We start from the raw sequence: 20,101 nt of genomic DNA, 5'->3' as shown, positions 1-20,101 counted from the left end.
ACCATATCCAAAGGTTAGGCACGGCCCCCGTTGGGGGATGGGGCCACCCACCCATCTCCAAATTCTTACCCCAAAATGGCTTGCAGGGACAAAGTGTGGAGCAGAGACTGAAGGAAAGGCCATCCAGAGACGGCCCCACCTGGAGATCCATCCCATCTACAGACACCAAACCCAGACACTATTGTGAATGCCAAGAAGTGCTTGCTGACAGGAGCCTGATATAGCTGTCTCCTGAGAGGCTCTGCCAGAGCCTGACAAATACAGAGGCGGATGCTCACAGCCAACCATTGGACTGAACACAGGGTCCCCAATGGAGGAGTTAGAGAAAGGACTGAAGGAGCTGAAGGAGTTTGCAACCAACCCTATAGGAAGAATGACAATATCAACCAACCAGAACCCCAGAGCTCCAGGGACTAAACCACCAACCAAAGAGTATACATGAGGGGACCCATGGCTCATTGTCTGGCATCAATAGAAGGAGAAGCCCTAGTCCTGTGAAGGCTCGATGCCCCAGTGTAGGGGAATGCCAGGGAGTAGGTGCGATGGGAGTAGGTGGGTGGGAGGGGAAGCACCCTCATAGAAGAATGGGGAGGGGGTTGGGGAGAGGGAGGTTTTGGAGGGGAAACCGGGAAAAGGGATAACATTTGAAATGTAAATACATAAAATATCCAATTAAAAAAAGGAAAATCACATATACAATTATTTTAGATAGTTTAGGGTAAATCTTTGATCCCAATTTGTACATTGCCAATGAAGATTGTTATTCTGTAAAGTGTATTTATAAATTTGTTCTACAAATCAGAGATCATTGTCATTGAAAGAAGAACAATGAAGATCAAGTACTATGTCCATAAGGTTAAATAAACAAGGATCTATTCTTCTGTACCAAAAAAAAAAAAAAAAAGGCCAGCCTCAATTAAGTGAGATGTCTCGAATAAACAAAGACAGTTTGTTTTTAATTCAGATAATTTATTATTGTTATTATTATTATTTTACTTATTCATTTTACATCCCATTCCCAATCCTCCTCTCACTCACCCCCTCCCATAATTCTTCCCCCCATCCTCCCTCCTCTGAGCAGGTGGGACTCCCCTGGGAATTCCCTAACCTGAACTGTACCAGTTTTCTAAGTAAGGAGATTGTGTCTCTTGTATCCACAGACACTCAGAACAATGTGTATGGCTTTGGAGAGCATGGGATTGGGAAGTTTCTAATCACACTGGCTACCATGGGCTTGGTTTTTCTCCTCTTGCTTTTATCACTGGAGTCTGTTTCCTGTAGTCTGAAGAGCTTTGTCTTTCGAAACGTTATCTTTTATTTCTACAATAAGCTCAGAAAAGGCAGGAATGTAAGTAACTAACTACACTTTAAATATAAAGAAAGCAAACCATTTGGTCAGAAATAATATGAATTTTCTCATGTCTATTACTTTTTAAAGAAGATATTATTTGATTACACTAAAATAGATCTGTGGCTCATTTGAGGTATAAGCATCTTAGAGTTTAGTACAAAATTTTGAATCCTCTAGCAAATCTGTTCTTGGTTAGCTACAACTGAAATAACTGTCTTTATGCTAGTAAGAACATACTGATCACTCTTAACTATAGAAACATGTTTTTTATTCTTTGAGAATTTCATACACTGTATTTTGATCATATTCCCTCCCTTCCCTCAGCTCCTCCTAGATCCAGCCCCTATTCCATACCCACCCAACTTTGTGTCCTCTTCTTATTTTTTAAACCCACTGGGTCCAATTTCTGCTGCCCAAATATTCTTGGATTTGTAGCCTTACACTGGAGTTCATACCCTTAAAAGGTTCATTCCTTTAAATAAATTGATGTCTCCCAGCAGCTATCAATTAATTACCAATAGCTCCTCAGCTACCCTTGGGATTTTGTGTCCACCTTCCTGATCCGTGCTGGGATTTTTGTCTAGCTTGAGCTTGTGCATGCCTTGTGCATGCTGTCTCAACCATTGTGTTTGTATGGACACATCCCCTCCTGTGTTTAGAAATCACTGTTTCTTAGTAGTCATGCTCTTACAAAATTTTTAGAACAATTGTTTTATAGAATTCTGTCTGACTCTCCTCAACTGTCATACTCTTCTAAAGTAGAGCCAGCCAGAAGTGTGTTTGCATATACATATTCAGGAAGCAGAAATGTCTTAGAAGCTGCTCAAGTATTTTTCTCATATCCTTCAGATGATACCCACAGGTTAGCTTTCTTAAACCTGGTGGCTTAAACCAGTTCTCTGTAGACTGTTCACATGAGTTACTACTCCTTGCCTTGAAAATATAGGCTACACCATCTAATCAGAGAACCAAAGAAGATGAAGATGAAGACATAAAAAGAGAAAAAGGAAAAGTCTTCACACTGCTGCTCAGGTTACAGAACACCCCACTGCTCCTTAATGAAGTTACAAAGGTAATGTCACTTACTGGCTAGCTGCCTTGGGCTGTAAGCATCTTCCCTACCTGGAATTTACCCAAGGCTGTACTGGTTCACTGCAGTTCTACAAAGGGCTGGAAGGGAGAGTGCTTTCATGGAATTGTCACAGTTTGCTAACTTTAGGAGCCTAAGGTAATGGCTGTGGTTGACCCATGACCAGTGTCTCAGTACATTGTGAGTTTTCCTTTTTTTTTAACTTTCTCAGATTTATTTTAAGTGTCCTGTTGTCAAGGCTGTGAAAAATATCTCCCTTGTAGTCAAGAAGTCGGAGTGCTTTGGATTGCTTGGATTAAACGGAGCAGGAAAAACTACTACATTCAAAATGCTGACCGCAGAAGAGACTATCACCTCTGGAATTGCGTTTATTGATGGCAATAGTGTCACTAGAACCCCAAGAAAGGTATTTCCCTTCTTAGCCAATGATTTCCTGTCTTGAGTTATCCAGGCAAATTGTTACAGAACAGGGGAAGGAAGCTCAGAATCCTGAGACGTAGGTCGTCATAGCTCAGAACTGACAGACTCCAAGGCTGTATTGAATCTGAAAGGAGGAAAGTATCCCTGCCCATGAAGCAAAATGTTTGTAAATAAATCCAGCTGGACTCAGAGAGAACAGCTATTACCTATAACTTACTCTGACACAGAATTTGAAGTATACTTAATTAGAAAAAAAATGGCTATGAGAAGAAATAAAAAAGGATTGAAAGGATTCAACTCTATTTGAAGAAAGAAAGAAAGAAAGAAAGAAAGAAAGAAAGAAAGAAAGAAAGAAAGAAAGAAAGAAAAGAAAGAAAAAAGAAGAAAGAAAGAAAAAGAGAGAGAGAGAGAAAGAGAGGGAGAGAGAGAAGGAGGAAGGGAAGGAGGAAGGGAGGAAGGGAGGAAGGAAGGAAGGAAGGAAGGAAGGAAGGAAGGAAGGAAGGAAGGAAGGAAGGAAGGAGGAGGAAGAGGAGGAGAGAGAGAGAGAGAGACCCAGGTTTCTTTGTTGAACTTCTGAGAGTGAAGGTGCCAGTCACCAAGATAGTAAATATCTTGTGAGAGTATGTTTGGAGGGTATTGGATATTGAGGCATCAATGATACATTTAAATAGGAATATAGACTGAAGAGTATGAACACATGATATAAGGTGATATGAATATGGGATTTATCAAAGTACAGATGAAATTTAAATTGTCAAAGTGGATAAGACAGTCTATCAGGAACATGTACAATAGAAAGAATATGGACTTAATTTGGTGGGTTATCAACACTTAAATATTGAATAAAGGAACTAGAGAAGAAATCATAAAAAAATGGTGAGTTAGAGGGAAATTTTGGCTAATTTATTTTTCTTTCGAGCCAGATAAGAAATAAACTTTCACGAAAGAAATTGACTGGTGATTTTGGGTGCAGTCAACCTGTAAACTATCTAGCGGGTTTCCCTGAAGCCTGGTACAGTGGAGTGATGCATAGAGAAGCCGGGTTGCAGGCGTAAAGTATGTACACAGGTTTGAAGAAAGCTGTATATGCAACCAAGGGGAACTGAAGAGTTAACACCTAGGATGTCAGTAGATAACCAAGACAGGCCAACTTTTAAGAACCAGAGCATATAGCAACCAGAGCACATTTACCTCAGGGCAGTGCAGAGAGTCTAAACTGAACAAATGTGTCTGCTACTTAAGGCATACATGAAAACAGTGTGTGTGTGGCACAGCCAGTGACCCTCGGTCCTTCTTGTACCTAACTCTGCTCCATTCCTTCACTTTTTCATGCAACAGACATTGTTTATATACAGTCAACTACAAAGGCCTATTTTTATTTTATTAGGAAGATAGTTGTGTGCCATACACTATCTTTTCATAGTTACCAGACTGCTTCCCCTGGGTAGCTGTGTGAGTGTGCACAGTGGCTCTGTATGACGGTGTCTATTTCCCCACACTTAGAACAACAGGTTATTTGACCCACCCTGTCAATTTATTTATTTATTTATTTATTTGGTGTGTTCCATTTTTTAAAATGTCACTTAAGCAGTTTTTCTCTTATTGTGAGTGAGATTATATAACTCTAGGAAATATTTAAAAGATATCAATTTTCTTTCCTATAAGTAGTCCATGTGTATTCTTTATACATTTCTTTTTTTCTAGATAGCATTTCATTATTGAAAAGATAACTAAGATAAGAATGATAGCTAAGTACATTTTGTAAGGTTTTTTTTTAACATCACCTCATGCATATCATGCTTCCAGTTTTTGCACAACACCACCTAGGCAACATCGTGTTAGATTTAACAAAGCTGTCAGGTGTGAGCTGCTCACCTGTCTTGAGATGAGCTGTTCCTTGCCTTAGCATGGGGAAACGGATTGACTAGTCTGACCTTCTCTAGTAAATAATCCACTGATTAATTCTTGTTTTAGGAAATAGTGTCCTCCTAACCCCCTATAGCCTTCCCAATCTCTATGTAAACAGCTCCATTTAAAAAAAAAACAAAAACAAACAAAAAAAAAAACACTTTGTTATTGGTTCTTTCTAAATTTCACATAATGCACGACAACCCCACTCCTCTCCCCTCTCATCATACCTCTTGCAAAGTCCCCCACAACAGGGAGGAAAGCTCAGAGTGGAAGCTGTAATGTGTCACAGTGTGTCTCACAGTATACTCTTTGGTCCATACTTACTTGCTTGTGAATGTTCATTGCAATGACTCGATGGTCTGGTACTAGGCCTCTGGTTTCTGCTACTCGCTCACTCTATCGGTACTGCAACCTCACTGGGACTCTCACAGATATCCTGTTGTTGCCCTGTGTCATGGAGATCCTGTAGTTTTTAATCCGTAGGGCCAGCTCCTTCATGCACTCCAGCAGCTCATCGATGGGGTAACATCTGAGAGGTATCTGAGCTGGTCAGGCTGCTGGTTCTCCCACTCTCATGCCCTCAGCTCACCTGCAAACTCCACATTCAGGACCAGCTATCACAAGCCAAACGATTATGTCATAGCTAAACACACCTGAATACTGCAAGCCATAATGATTTAAGTATTGTATTGCAAGCCAAAATGATTATATTTAGCCAGGCACATCTAGTTTGTGCAAAGGCCAGCAGCAGACATGCAGTTTCAAAGTAAAAAACAATTAGAATCCAAAATTTTAACAGGATTATAACCTTTGTGTTTTATCACCTCCTGATTCACTATGCTCACAATGCATTGTAAGTTGTCTTTTTGCCATAATCTGTCTGTGTTTTACAGTATGGTCCTGCCCTATAAAACTTTCCTGTAAAGAGCAGAGACTAATAATTAACACTTCTCCATCCACTCTTTTGTTCTTTCTTTTGTAGAAGCCCTTACCTAAGGCAAAGATGACTCTACCCAACTTACTTTTTTTAAAGGCATAGCAAAATTTACTTACTAACTTATCCTTAGAGTGAACTAGTCCTAAGAATGAACTCTCTACTGTTGACACTTAGGCCCTACCTTCTCTAAGTAAGTTTTGAACTCTTTTGAACATGCTTAGGTCCTCAGAACATGTTAGTAGTTGACATTGCCAAGCCCCCTCCATTTTCCTCACATATTCCTATTAATTTTGAGACCATCCAATAAGGGATCTTCTTTAAAGGTCTTGATCATTCATGTCTTTACTTGACCTTTTAAATAGGCAGGAATCATGGCTCCATCTCCAAAGGATCGACACAGTCATTCTGGTTATCATCCCCACTGGTCCTCACCAAGTGGGAGAAAGACTCCAAGGAGCCTTGCCTCAAGGAAGTCACTTACAGAACATAAATGCACCTTTCCCAGGAGAGACAACATGGCTCCCACTACAGAGATACTCAAAACAAAGTACACATTTGCATGTTCCTCCTGCTCCCCTCATGAGTCTGTTTCTACATATGTTCATCCCTTAGATCTGGCACCCCAGAGGTCCTGTGTTTCTCTTCATTTTCTTATATATTTTCTGTTTGAATGATCGTGCACATATACATACTGACTAGTTTATTCTTATCTTCAAATTACATTCAACTTCATGTTAATTTTACTTGATTGATTTTTTTTATTCCTGACTCAATTATTTTATTTGTATGTACATGTTCGTATGTATGAATAGTGGGTACACATGCACACATTTGTGTTTGGAGAGGCCAGAGGGCAACATCTCTCACTGAGATAAAGTCTCTCACTGAAGCTGAAGTTCTCCAGTTGACTAGGCTTCCTGGCCAGCAAGCCCCCCTGATCTACCTCTTTCCCACTACTGCCAGGCCCAGCTTTTTATGAGAAGACAAGGATCTGAACATCAGCCTTCAGGTGTGGATGCAAAGCATGTTACCAACTCTGCCACCTCCCCAGACCCCCAAACATAAGTTTTAGCTCAGGAATTTTCATCTGTTTCTTTGTTGTGGTTTTATTTTCTGTGGTGTTTCCTTACTTATCTGAAATACAAGTTTTTTCATTTCCGCATCTAAGGATAGTAGTAAGTTTCATTAAAATTTGCTTCTGATTATTCCAGTATTGTGGTTGTGCCCCAGTTTCTACTGAGTTCGCTGAAGTGTGGTTAATCTGCATACATCTTTTGCCAATTAATTTTAGATTATATCCTGAACATTATTAATGATGCATTAAGAGAGTGTTAATTCTGTTATAATCCTTCAACAAAATTTAAGTATTTTAACTGGCATTTGAGAAGGCTGAATTCGCACTGTAAATTTTACTCTACATTACTCATGAAGTGATAAGTTGCCTTAATTCTTTCAGCATTGACTTGGCTAAATACATAAAAATATATACTTCTATATAGTTTATAAGTGTACAGGTAGCTTATAATTCCTGTCTGTGAGAGAGCTGATCTGGCAGAGATTAGCTGACCTTTCATGTAAACAAAATACTTTAATTGGGATATTAACATAGCTAGTCTCTTAAACATTCAATCAAGTGTTTGAATAGGCAACTTCATCTAACAGACAAAGACACATAGTAGTAATTTACAATACATATATGTTGAAATTCCACCTAGTGATATTGATGCCTTCTTTTATTTCACTGAACTCCATCTATAAAAATGCTAAAGGAGGAAGAATAACCCATTCCTAGTGGGAATTGTAGGGTATCAAACATTCTTAGTACTGTGAGTTAAACAGCCTCGCATGCTGTACCTCATCCCTGTGAGATTTATACTCTGTGGAAGAGCTGACATGGATCTACTGTTCATAGTTACCCTTTTGGATTCAGATTAGGTCAAGAATTGGTTACTGTCCTCAGACTGAATCTGTGCTGAACCACATGACAGGCCGGGAATCATTGGTCATGTATGCTAGGTTGTGGGGCGTCCTAGAGCAAGACATTAATGAGTATGTGGAAGCCTTTCTGCATTCAGTGCACCTGGAACCCATTGCTGACCAGTTTATCCACACGTACAGGTGAGACATTGTGTCATTGCTATTAAGTGTACTATTGTGTGCTTCTACTGTTTAGAGTGAATACCCACAAAGCCTGCCTCTATCTCTGGCACATGGAGGCAGTGATTAAAATAACTTAGCACCCTGCCAAGCTCAGACATCAGGGAAACAACATATCCCATTTGCAACTTGGATGGGGTTAACCTTTTGCAGATTTGAACAATTTTTGCATTAAAAAAAAGAATCTCTGTAACTCCTTGGAAATAACACACACACACACACTTGAATAATCTATTTTGAGTTTTATCCAGTAACCTGAATGTATAAACAATCCTATGAGTTAATGACATCTATTACTCTTTCTTCTTCACATTATGAAGTGCTGGAAGCAAACGTAGGCTAAGCACTGCTATCGCCCTAATGGGAAAGTCTTCAGTTGTCTTCCTGGATGAACCATCTATTGGCATGGACCCAGTAGCTCAGCATCTGCTCTGGGAAACAATTACATGGATCTGTAAGACTGGTAAAGCTATCATCATAACTTCCCACAGGTAAGAGCCATTGGAAGCTTGTCTGGAAACTAGAAGCTGCAAGGGTATAGGATGAAATTAATTTCTGCCAGGACTGAGTCAGTAAACTTTCCTAAACACAGGAGCTACAGAGAAGCAACTGTGGGTGAACCTGCTACATGAGAGCTCAGTTGACTGATACAATCAACTGAGAGAAAATACTAGTTAGCTAATTCAGTGAGGATTTGGGTATGTACTGCTTTAAATTTCCAAATGTTCTCTTTCCAAATATGATCTTAGTGGTGACTCTCTGTAATGCCAAGGCTTCCAGTTCTAAGACTTCCAACCCTAGTTGTTTGAATGTATTCCCTGAGTCTCCTAAGTCATATCTTCTTTTTTCCTCCCAGAATGGAAGAATGTGAGGCCCTGTGTACTAGGCTGGCCATCATGGTGAAAGGGAGGTTTACATGCCTAGGCACCCCCCAGCATGTCAGAAAGAGGTTTGGTCATGTATACACTCTAACAGTAAGAATCAATATTGCTAAGGATGAAGATAAAGTAGAAGAGTTCAAAAATTTCATTAAAGTAACTTTCCCAGGTAACATAGGTGTGGTTGATTCATCACTGTTAAAGTCATGTTTACTATTATGCTACATGCTTTCAATTATACTTCTCATTGAATTGCTCATATTTATTGAACCCTTCTACTAAGCTCATTTTAATACTTTCTGTGAATTTCTATGAGTTGTGTAAAGTTTGTCTTCAACACTGGAGCCTTACTGTCAGTTTGTGAAGAGCAACCTATTGTCTTAGCAACAGCCTGTGTTGTTTGGGAATTTCTGTGTGATCCCTTTGACCAAGAACCCAATATACTATAACCCAGACATGGTTATAGAAGCTTTGTTTGGTGACAAGAAATGGCCAATCGGGACTCAGTCCCTCTCACTATGTGGATATTTCATTAGAATCACCTTCATATATTTAAGGAAATTTCTATGGTTACCAGACCTCAAATGCCCTTCAATTATAGCTGTCTCTCCCCACACCCCCTTCCTCAACTCCATCTTCCCTCTCTCTCTCCACCTGATCCTGACATTCTTGCCCCCTCCCAGCACCCAATCCACCCAGAAAATTTATTCTATTTCCTTTTCCATGTCTTAGTACCTTCAGCTGTACCTGACCTCTCTAGGTCTACAAACTATAGTTGAGTTATTATTATTATTATTATTATTATTATTATTATTATATTGTTGTTGTTATTATTATATGACAAATATCTACATATAAGTGAATATGGACCATATTTTATATCTTTCTGAATCTGGGTTACCTCATTCAAGATGATGTTTTCTAATTCCATCCATTTGCCTACAAATTTCATGATAACTATTTATCATGTATAAATGTATAACACTTCATTGTATAAATGTACCACATTTTCTTTATCCATTCTTCAGTTCAGGGACATCTAGATTGTTTCCAATTACTAGCTATTATAAATAGAACAGCCACAAATGTGGTTAAGCAAGTGTCCTTGTGATAAGATGAAGTGTCCTTTGGGTATATACCTGGATCTTGAGATAGATCGATTCCCAATTTTCTGAGGAACTGCCATACTGATTTCCACACTGATGTCTGTAGTGCCTATACAAGTTTGCACTCCCACCAGCAATGGATTAGTGTTCCCCTTACTCCACATTCTTGCCAGCATGAGCTGTCACTTGTGTTTCTGATCAAAGTCATTCTAACAGGTATAAGATGGAACCTCAAAATAGTTTTGATTTGCATTTCCCTGATAGATAAGGATGTTGAACATTTCTTTGTTTCTCAGCTATTTGAGTTTCCTCTTTTAATGATTCTCTGTTCAAATATATACACATTTTTAATTGCATTATTTGTTTTGATATCTAGTTTTTTTATTTCTTCATATACTTTGGATATTAGCCTTCTGTTGGATGTATAGTTAATGATAAAAGCTATATATTACAACATATTTTAAAAGCTAGAAATTAAAAGAATATGTAGTATATGTATGTCTTTGTGTAAAGAACAATGAATTAAAAACAAAGCAATTATATTTAAGAATATGTTCTTAAATAATAATACAATAAAGAAAGCTAAGAGATGCTTAGCCATAGAAACTATGGGTGCTTAATCAAGAAAGTGGTTGCCATTAAGGAAGAGAAAATTAGTTGGTCACAACACAGATGACATCTAGAGTATTGGGTGTTGGTTATATTTAACCTTACTGTGAGTCACTAAGCTATACATGTTCGTTACTTTCCGTCACTCTGATAAATTACTATGACTAAGGCAACTTCTAGGAGAAAGTTTCTTTTTATTAGATATTTTCTTTATTTACATTTCAAATGTTATCCCCTTTCCCAGTTCCTCCCACCCCAAAAACTCCCTATCCCACCCTCCCTCCACCTGCTTCTATGAGAGTGAACCCCCACCAACCCACCCACTCCCGCCTTCACACCCTGAAATTCCTACACTGGGGCATTGGTGCTTCTGAGCCATTTGGTATTCCTCAGCTGAGAATTCTTTGTTTAGCTCTGTACGCCATTTTTAATAGGGTTATTCGGTTCTCTGGAATCTAACTTCTTGAGTTCTTTGTATATACTGCATATTAGCCCTCTGTTGGATGTAGGACTGGTAAAGATCTTTTCCTAATCTGTTGGTTGCTTTTTGTCCTTTGCCTTACAGAAGCTTTGTAATTTTATGAGGTCCTATTTGTCGATTCTTGATCTTAGAACATAAGCCATTGTTGTTCTGTTCAGGAAATTTTCCCCTGTGCCCATGTCCTCGAGGCTCTTCCCCACTTTCTCTTGGGTTTTGTAGATAGTCATGTAAGCTATGATTTTTTTACCAGATTTAATTAGCCAACTCTCTGCAGTTTTTCAAACTATAAGTAATAAGGCAGTATTTTATAAAGAAGTAAATATATTGAGATAATTAATGACATCCCTGTTAGTAATTATAATCTTGAGGATTATATCATCCTTTGTATTAATTTAACATATTTTCTCTGGCATATGCGGGGGCCATTAAAATAGAAACTACATAGGAGTTTTTAAAAACTGCCAAATAGTAGTATCTAGTGCACACCTGTAACTCTGGAACATGAAAGACAGTTGATTGCCATAAATTCAGGGCAGCCTCGACTGCATAGCAAGTTTCAGGTCAGCCAAAACTATAAAGCAATACTGTACTACTACTACTACTACTACTATTATTATTATTATTATTACAACAAAGAAACACTATGATCCTCTCCATTAATCACTTGTCAAAAATCTTTCTCTTCTTAGGTAACATCAAATTCCAGGAATTTCATGGGACTATTGGCTACTATATTCCAAGCAAGGAAATCTACTGGGGAAAGGTGATTGCAAAATTCATGTCAATCTAATGTGTTAATAGAGGACAAATAGAAAATATTAGGACTTAAGCATATGGAATGAGAATCTAATTAGAAGAGAATTAGAAATGTTGTTACTTTCCCAAGGCCTCCTGAATTTAATTGAGTGTTCTAACCCCTAAATTCTATTGTTATGTCATGTTCAACAAAAGAATGGTGATGGTTAGGTAGGCATGGATGGGAAGGCCTGCAGTTCCTGGACTCTGGAGTCAGGACAGGATAATATCCAGTTTGAGTCCAGCCCAGGCTACATGTAGAATTTCTGTCTAAAAAGTATGTGTACGCAGAATGATGCAGCAGGCAAGACAGCTGCTTCCAATCTGCTTTTCAGTCATTTTCTCTTGTGTTTTGTGGCTTCTTTTATCTTTTTGTCCTGGTTGGGGGAGGTCAAGTGAGGGAAGGGTCACCTAGAGATTCTATGTGATAACTTTGTCTTTGTTTGTTTGTTTGTTTGTTTGTTTGTTTGTTTGTTTGTTTTTAAGGTATTTGCAATTTTGGAGGAAGCTAAAGTGCTGTTCAAGTTAGAAGACTATTCTGTCAAACGAGTAACCCTTGAACAAATCTTTCTGACTTTCGCTAATACTGATAAAATGAGAACGTATCAGGAAATAAAGCTGCAGTAAGCTTGCAGTCCAACCAGTGACCCTCCTTCTCAGACTGCTGCCTGCACCAAATACATAGAAGTCTCGAGATATACACATCTACAGATAAAAACCCTGAACTGGATAGCTTGCTGTCTTTAAAAGTTAAAGTGAATAACAGATTATCAGAACTATGAAGATTCATTTTGCTCTACTTCTAAATGTAAAAGTTAGCTCTTTATTCTCCTTCTGCCGCCCATGCACAGCTCTGAAAGTCTCTTCAAGTCTTAGTCGTGAGCTGAGCCCGACTCTTAGCTCTGACGCCGACAGCTTCTTTATCTGGGGGCTTTGCTTATTTTCTCTCAACTCCAGGTTTCCTGCTGTTGACCAGGCCTGACACTTTCTACCTTTATGAGTTCAGAGAATGGAGTGGGGTCATCTAAAAAAAGCATATTGATCAGTAGAAAGTAAGCCATTATTTTTGTTTGGGACTATTGTTTTTACATTTTAATTTATTTACTTTTTAGTCTTCATATAGTCATAATTTTACATTTGAGCATTTCTCCCACTTGAGCTCCTCTTTGCTTGTCCTTTCTCACTCTTGTTTGTTCCCTTTGCTCCTGTGGGCGCCTTCTGCTGTCATTTTAGACACACACACACACACACACACACACACACACATGGTTTTATTTGACCATGGAAAGCCTAGGATCTCAAAATGAGAAACTATATTTGTCTCTCTGAGACTGGCTTAATTTGCTTAATATGATTTTTTTTTTGCATGTGTTCATTTTCTTGCAAATAATTTAACCTCATTTTTTTCTTGGTGGCTGAGAAACATTCATATATATATATATATATATATATATATATATCCACATTTTGCTGGTCTCCCTTTCTGTTTTTGGACACCTTCATTGATTTGGTTACTTGGCAATTGTGAAGAATTATGCAATAAACACTGGTGTGCAACCAAAAAGTAATAATAATAGAAGTTAGAGGCTAGAGTGGTGGCCTAGTAGTTAAGACCACTTGCTGTACAATCATGAGGAGCAGAGCTACAAAACATACATAACAAGGTTGGGTATCCCATAAATACCTGTAACCCTATATCCAAGAAGAGTAGAGGCAAGAACATCATTGGGGTTTGCTGACTTTCAGTCTTGCCAAGGAAATGTAAGCCCCAAGTTCAGGGAGAGGCTATGCCACAAAAGAATAAGCAGAAAGTACACACATATACACTCACACAGGCTCATACACAAACACAACTTTTTTTTATTAGGTATTTTCCTCATTTACATTTCCAGTGCTATCCCAAAAGTCCCCCATACCTTCCCACCCACTCCCACTTTTTGGCCCTGGCGTTCCCCTGTACTGGGGCATATAAAGTTTGTAAGTCCAATGGGACTCTCTTTCCAGTGATGGCTGACTAGGCCATCTTTTGATACATACGCAGCTAGAGTCAGGAGCTCCGGGGTACTGGTTAGTTCATAATGTTGTTCCACCTATAGGGTTACAGATCCCTTTAGCTCCTTGGATACTTTCTCTAGCTCCTCCATTGGGGGCCCTGTGATCCATCCAATAGCTGACTGTGAGCATCCACTTCTGTGTTTGCTAGGCCCCAGCGTAGTCTCACAAGAGACAGCTATATCAGGGTCCTTTCAGCAAAATCTTGCTAGTGTATGCAATAGTGTCAGCGTTTGGAGGCTAATTATGGGATGGATCCCTGTATATGGCCATCTAGATGGTCCATCCTTTTGTCTCAGCTCCAAACTTTGTCTCTGTAACTCCTTCCATGGGTGTTTTGTTCCCAATTCTAAGAAGGGGCAAAGTGTCCACACTTTGGTCTTCGTTCTTCTTGAGTTTCATGTGTTTTGTAAATTGTAACTTATATCTTGGGTATTCTAAGTTTCTGGGCTAATACCCACTTATCAGTGAGTACATATCATTTGAGTTCTTTTGTGATTGGGTTACCTCACTCAGGATAATGCCCTCCAGGTCCAACCATTTGCCTAGGAATTTCATAAATTCATTCTTTTTAATAGCTGAGTAGTACTCCATTGTGTAAATGTACCACATTTTCTGTATCCATTCCTCTGTTGAGGGGCATCTGGGTTCTTTCCAGCTTCCTGCTATTATAAATAAGGCTACTATGAACATAGTGGAGCATGTTTCTTTCTTACTAGTTGGAACATCTTCTGGAAATATGCCCAAGAGAGGTATTGCTGGATCCTCCGGTAGTACCATGTCCAATTTTCTGAGGAACCGCCAGACTGATTTCCAGAGTGGGTGTACAAGCTTGCAATCACACCAACAATGGAGGAGTGTTCCCCTTTCTCCATATCCTTGCCAGCATCTGCTGTTTCCTGAATTTTTGATCTTAGCCATTCTGACTGGTGTGAGATGGAATCTCAGGGTTGTTTTGATTTGCATTTCCCTGATGATTACGATGCTGAACATTTTTTCAGGTGTTTCTCAGCCATTCGGTATTCCTCAGGTGAGAATTCTTTCAAACACAACTTTTTAAAGTTAGCTTTTCAGTCTGCTGGCATGGGAGTCCTGAATCAAAACCAGAGGATTTAACTATAGCAATATCATGATTTATGTTGGTTCATTAGTATTTAATTCTTGCGAATAAGCACTAACGGCCAAATGATGCTCATGTTATGAGAGAGGAACTCTTGAGTTTCTGGCCATCTTTCTGGAATAAAATATTAGTATTATTCTTGGAATTTAGGCCACTGCTCTAAAATCATCCAAAAATAGTCTGCAACATAAAGTCACAATTTAGCAGGGGCCTAGCCCCAGACTTTTAATTCATGAACCAATATTGTTTTGAACGTCTTTGACTGGAAAATTGTGCCCTTCCCCTAGCCTTGAGTTGGCTAAACAAGTCTCCAACACTGGAGCCAAGGGCCTGGCCTCCCTACATTTAAATCTTCCTGCCTGAGACTTGAGCAACTGTCTGCCCCCTGAGCTGCTGAAGAGCTTCCTTTGCAACTCAATCCAACTGAAACAAAGGGATGGGTCCTTGGGTTTCCCCATATATATTCAGAGCTGAACATTAAAATTTGAACAGTGATCAGAGAACTTTGTCGTGGCTCGTTATTTCTCTCATCTGCCCATCCTAGTTCCATCCCCAGCTCTCCTTCCAGGTACCCAGTTCTCCATGGCTGCTGGACAGCTACAGTAAATCACTTCTTCTTCCCTCTCTCATCTACACCACTGTCATGATGCCATCACTGCACTCACGGACCTCAGGACCCATTGCTCTGACTCTACCCGGTGATTCTCTCCACCTGCTCTTCTCTGCTTCCCCCACCTATAGCTGTAGCTCCAGACCAAGGCTCACGTACTGGCTGTGCCTGGCCTAGGTCCAAACAAACAGCTCATATAGCCGATTATTTTACCCTAGTTCCAGTCACACAGGCCTGCACAGACCAGAATTTCACATCAGACCTATAATCAAAGTCCACATACTCAAGTCTCATCACAAAAACAAAAGAAACAATATGAATGGCCAAAACAGAATGTCTACATTCAAGCACACTAGTCCCTAGAACACAGAATTAAAATGTATCAAAGATATAGCTGTCTCTTGTGAGACTAGGCTGGGGCCTATCAAACACAGAAGTGGATGCTCACAGTCAGCTATTGGATGGATCACAGGGCCCCCAATGGAGGAGCTAGAGAAAGTATCCAAGGAGCTAAAGAGATCTGCAACCCTGCAACATTATGAACTAACCAGTACCCCGGAGCTCCTGACTCTAGCTGCATATGTATCAAAAGATGGCCTAGTCGGCCATCACTGGAAAGAGAGGCCCATTGGACATGCAAACTTTATATGCCCCAGTACAGGGGAACACCAGGGCCAAAAAAATGGGAATGGGTGGGTAGGGAAGTGGGGGGGAGGGTGTGGGAGACTTTTGGGATAGCATTAGAAATGTAATTGAGGAAAATATGTAATAAAAAATATATTAAAAAAATAAAAAATAAATAAAAAAATAAAATGTATCAAAGAATTCAATAAATATAAAGAAGAAGCAAGGTAATACATCATTAAGCTTCAAGAGTATAACAATAAATACCTGAGTGATGTCCAAGAAGCTATAAATATACTCATATACAAATATACTGGGAAAATGACAAGATTTGGAGTCAGAATTCAAAGAAGAGATAGAAATATTGATAAGACTTCAAGTTCTAATGAAGACAGAATTGAAGTCAATAACCCAACTAGAAAACTCAAGGAAAACCCTCAAAAATAAATGGCTACACTGACTGTCAGGACTCAAATACAGAGGAATTAAATCACACAAGTAAATGATATATTTAAAAAAAAAAAGCACGGGAAAGGAACAAGCAGGAACTATGAAAGAACCAAATCTTCTAATTATAGACATAGATGAGGGAGAATAATTCCAGGTCAATGACAAAGACTAGATCTTTGACATAATCATAAAAGTAAGTTGCCCCCAAACTAAGGAACAACATAAACATATGCAAGAATAACACAGAACACATATACAAGAAGAAAAGATCTCTCTCTCTCTCTGTCTCTGTCTCTCTCTCTCTCTCTCTCTCTCTCTCTCTCTCTCTCACACACACACACACACACACACACACACACAAATTCCTCATGACGTAACATAGTTTAAACAAAGAATATACAGAACAAAGAATGTATTGAAAGCTGCAAGAAAAAAAATACATCACATATAAAGGAAACTCTATAATGATAACATCTTATTTCTCAGTGGAAAATTTGAAGCCAGAAGTGCTTAGAGCAGTCCACTTCAAGTGCTAAAAAATCATAACTAACAAGCTAGACTACTGTAATCAACAAAACTATCTCCCATATTTGAAGGAGAAAGAAAAACCTTCCATGAATGAAGCAAGCTAAAAGAATTACTATCCAGGAGACCAACCCTACACAGAACATAGAATGCAGTATTTCAGGCCGAAGAAAGAAATAAGCAGAGCCAAGAGTGTAGAAAGAAAACAAATGAAGCTATAATTACAGAAACACAGAGTACAACTAAAAACACAAAGAGCAAATAAAAGAGGGAAAAAATGCAGTCAACACATGCCTTTGAACCATAAATTTCAGTAATCACCTTAAAAACCTTAGTTCTTCAGTTAAAAGACATAGGCTCCCAATCACAAAAAAGTACACATGGTATGCACTCACTGATAAGTGGATATTAGCCCAGAAGCTTGGAATACCCAAGATACAATTCACAGACCACATGAAGTTCAAGGAGAAGGAAGACCAAAGTGTGGATACTTCAGTCCTTCTTAGAAGGTGGGAACAAAAAAAAAAAAAATCCCCATGGAAGGAGTTAGAGACAAAGTGTGAAGCAGAGACTGAAGGAAAGGCCATCCAGAGACTGACCCACCTGGGGATCCATCCCATACACAGTTACCAAACCCAAATACTATTTTGGAAGCCAACCAGTGCTTGCTGACCAGAGCTTGATATAGCTGTCTCCTGAGAGGCTCTGCCAGAGCCTGACAAATATAGGGGTGGATGCTTACAGCCAACCATTGGACTGAGCACAGGGCCCCCAGTGAAGAAGCTAAAGAAAGGACCAAAGGAGCTGACGGGGTTTGCAACCCCATAGGAAGAACAACAGTATCAGCCAACCAGACCACCCAGAGCTCCCAGGGACTAAAAACACCAACCAAAGAGAACACATGGAGGGGCCCATGGCTCCAGCCGCATATGTAGCAGAGGATGGCCTTGTCATACAACAGTGGGAGGAGAGGCCCTTGGTCCTGTGAAGGCTCAATGCCCCACCAGGATAGGGAAGCAGGAATGGGTAGGTTGGTGAGTGGGGAGGGGGAGTGAGGAGGTATGGGATAGGGGGCTTGTAAAGGGGAAACCAGGAAAGGGGATAACATTTGAAATGTAAATAAAGAAAATATCTATATATATGAAGAATAATAAATTAAGTTTAAAAAATAAAAAAAAAGAATCCATGATGGCGGAGCAAAGGCATAGCAGCAGGGCTGCTCTGAGGGCTCACATCCTGATCCAGAAGCAAGAGGCAAAGAGAGCAGAGGCTTGTGGAGTCCCAAAGCCCACCCACCCCTAGTGACACACCTCCTCTTAGGAGGTCACAATCCTCTAAGGAGGCTCCTAATCCTTCCTTGTTAAATCGTTCCCTCAACTAGGGACCAAATATTCAAACATTTCACTTCCTAAAACTATATGCCTGTTTAGCTGTGAGAAGAACCTGAGGCAGAATCTAGCTGAGGTTAAGCCTATGAAGTGCCTAGTAAGTGCACTCCAGAACACTTGAAATCAAGGCTGCAGAAGTGGTTGCAGTGAAGTGCTAGCTGTGGGAGAGTGAAAACCTAAATGTGATGTCAGCACACAGGGAGAAGGCCTGGCAGGGTGTTGTAACACCAGCGCTGGAAAGGGGGAAACAGATAGACCCTTGGGATTTGCTGGCAAGCAAGCCTAATATAACTGTCAAAAGCTCTGGTGCACAGTGAAAAACTGTCTTCTAAAAAGATAGATCCATAGATGATAGACAGACTACATACACATATACACACACACACACACACAACAAGTGAAGTTGACCTCTGGCCTCTATGCACTCACATGCCCACACCTACACATGCACTTCTGCGCAAGCACACACACACACACACACCTCACAAAATAGTCAAAATCATCAAAAACAACAGCAAAAAAAAAAAGCTGAGAAGCTGTCACAACTGAATAGACACCCAAGGAGATCTGTGGGCTCAGTAAGGCAGTGCCCTGGAATGTAGAAGAATAATGAGGTTACAGCTTGAAAAATCTGAACTTTAGCTAGTAACAGCAATGTTGGTGCAGTCCCACCCTTAATGTGATGTGTTCATGATAGGGACACTGGTTTGGAGACTATCAGAACATTTCATACTATCTTGTTCAATTCCTCCCCATAACCATGACTGTTCTAAATTGAAAGGTTTATTCTTATAATGTACCATAGATTTAAATATAGAAAATAAACTGAAATCTGTGGAAGCAAACATGGGAGTATAAAAAAAAACCTTTGTTTAAAGGACATTACATACTTATATAAAATGCTATAGTGATATTTGTTAATTGATGTGTTAGCAAAAAAAAAAAAAAGTTTAAGCTATTGTAAAGTTGCCGCCAACACAGAATTTTTGGCTATAAGAAAAAAAACCATAATCCAAAAGAGAAAGTAATAAATTTAACTTCACTGAAATTAATTATTATGCTTTGGGAGGAAAAACACTTTAAGATACCAGGCTCAGAGTATTTGAAGGTGACATAGCCAACAAATTTGTTTCCAAAACATACAAAGAATTATCAAAACACAATTTTAAAAATAAGAACAGGCAGACACTTGGATAGACAAACTTCTGAAGACAATATACAGAAGCAGATCAGAACGTCTCAGCACCCATGGTCATTGGGGAAATGCGCATTCGGTCCTCAGTGAGATGCCACTACACAGCTAAAGTAAAATCTACCACTGCACCAAAATTTGGTGAAGTGAGAGAATTGGCCTTGCTGGTTAAAACATACAGCCTCCTTGGAGAACAATGCAATAGATTTTTAAATACGAATATAAAAATGTATTTTATTTCAGTAGCTCCAATCCTAAATTTTAGCACCAGAGGGGAAAAAATGGTGTTCACATATATGCAAACGTTTAGAAGGTTTTATTGCAAACTGCCCAAACCATAATAATCTAAATATTTGTCCGTCGCATTCCAAATTAATGAGGCCTGGCTGGGCCCACCTTGAGTCA

General features: G+C 39.4%; 1 protein-coding gene across 1 annotated transcript in view; it reads left to right on the top strand.

The window, feature by feature from the left end:
• LOC110299107 (phospholipid-transporting ATPase ABCA3-like) overlaps window positions 1-12,564 on the top strand; it is a 127,117-nt gene extending 114,553 nt beyond the window's left edge. Inside the window, exons 24-31 of the mRNA XM_029479129.2 lie at window positions 1,161-1,348; window positions 2,298-2,423; window positions 2,653-2,847; window positions 7,640-7,827; window positions 8,187-8,357; window positions 8,723-8,913; window positions 11,630-11,703; window positions 12,222-12,564. Of these exons, the coding sequence (XP_029334989.1) occupies window positions 1,161-1,348; window positions 2,298-2,423; window positions 2,653-2,847; window positions 7,640-7,827; window positions 8,187-8,357; window positions 8,723-8,913; window positions 11,630-11,703; window positions 12,222-12,362 (1,274 nt within the window). The 3' untranslated portion in view covers window positions 12,363-12,564. The remainder of the gene's footprint in view (window positions 1-1,160; window positions 1,349-2,297; window positions 2,424-2,652; window positions 2,848-7,639; window positions 7,828-8,186; window positions 8,358-8,722; window positions 8,914-11,629; window positions 11,704-12,221) is intronic.
• The last annotated feature ends 7,537 nt before the right edge of the window (window positions 12,565-20,101 follow it).

This window comes from Mus caroli, unplaced genomic scaffold (genome assembly GCF_978045245.1).
Source record: "Mus caroli unplaced genomic scaffold, Mus_caroli_1 scaffold_8, whole genome shotgun sequence".
NCBI lineage: Eukaryota > Metazoa > Chordata > Mammalia > Rodentia > Muridae > Mus > Mus caroli.
The sequence above is the reverse complement of the archived record's forward strand: the minus strand, read 5'-3'. Positions and strand labels throughout refer to the sequence as shown.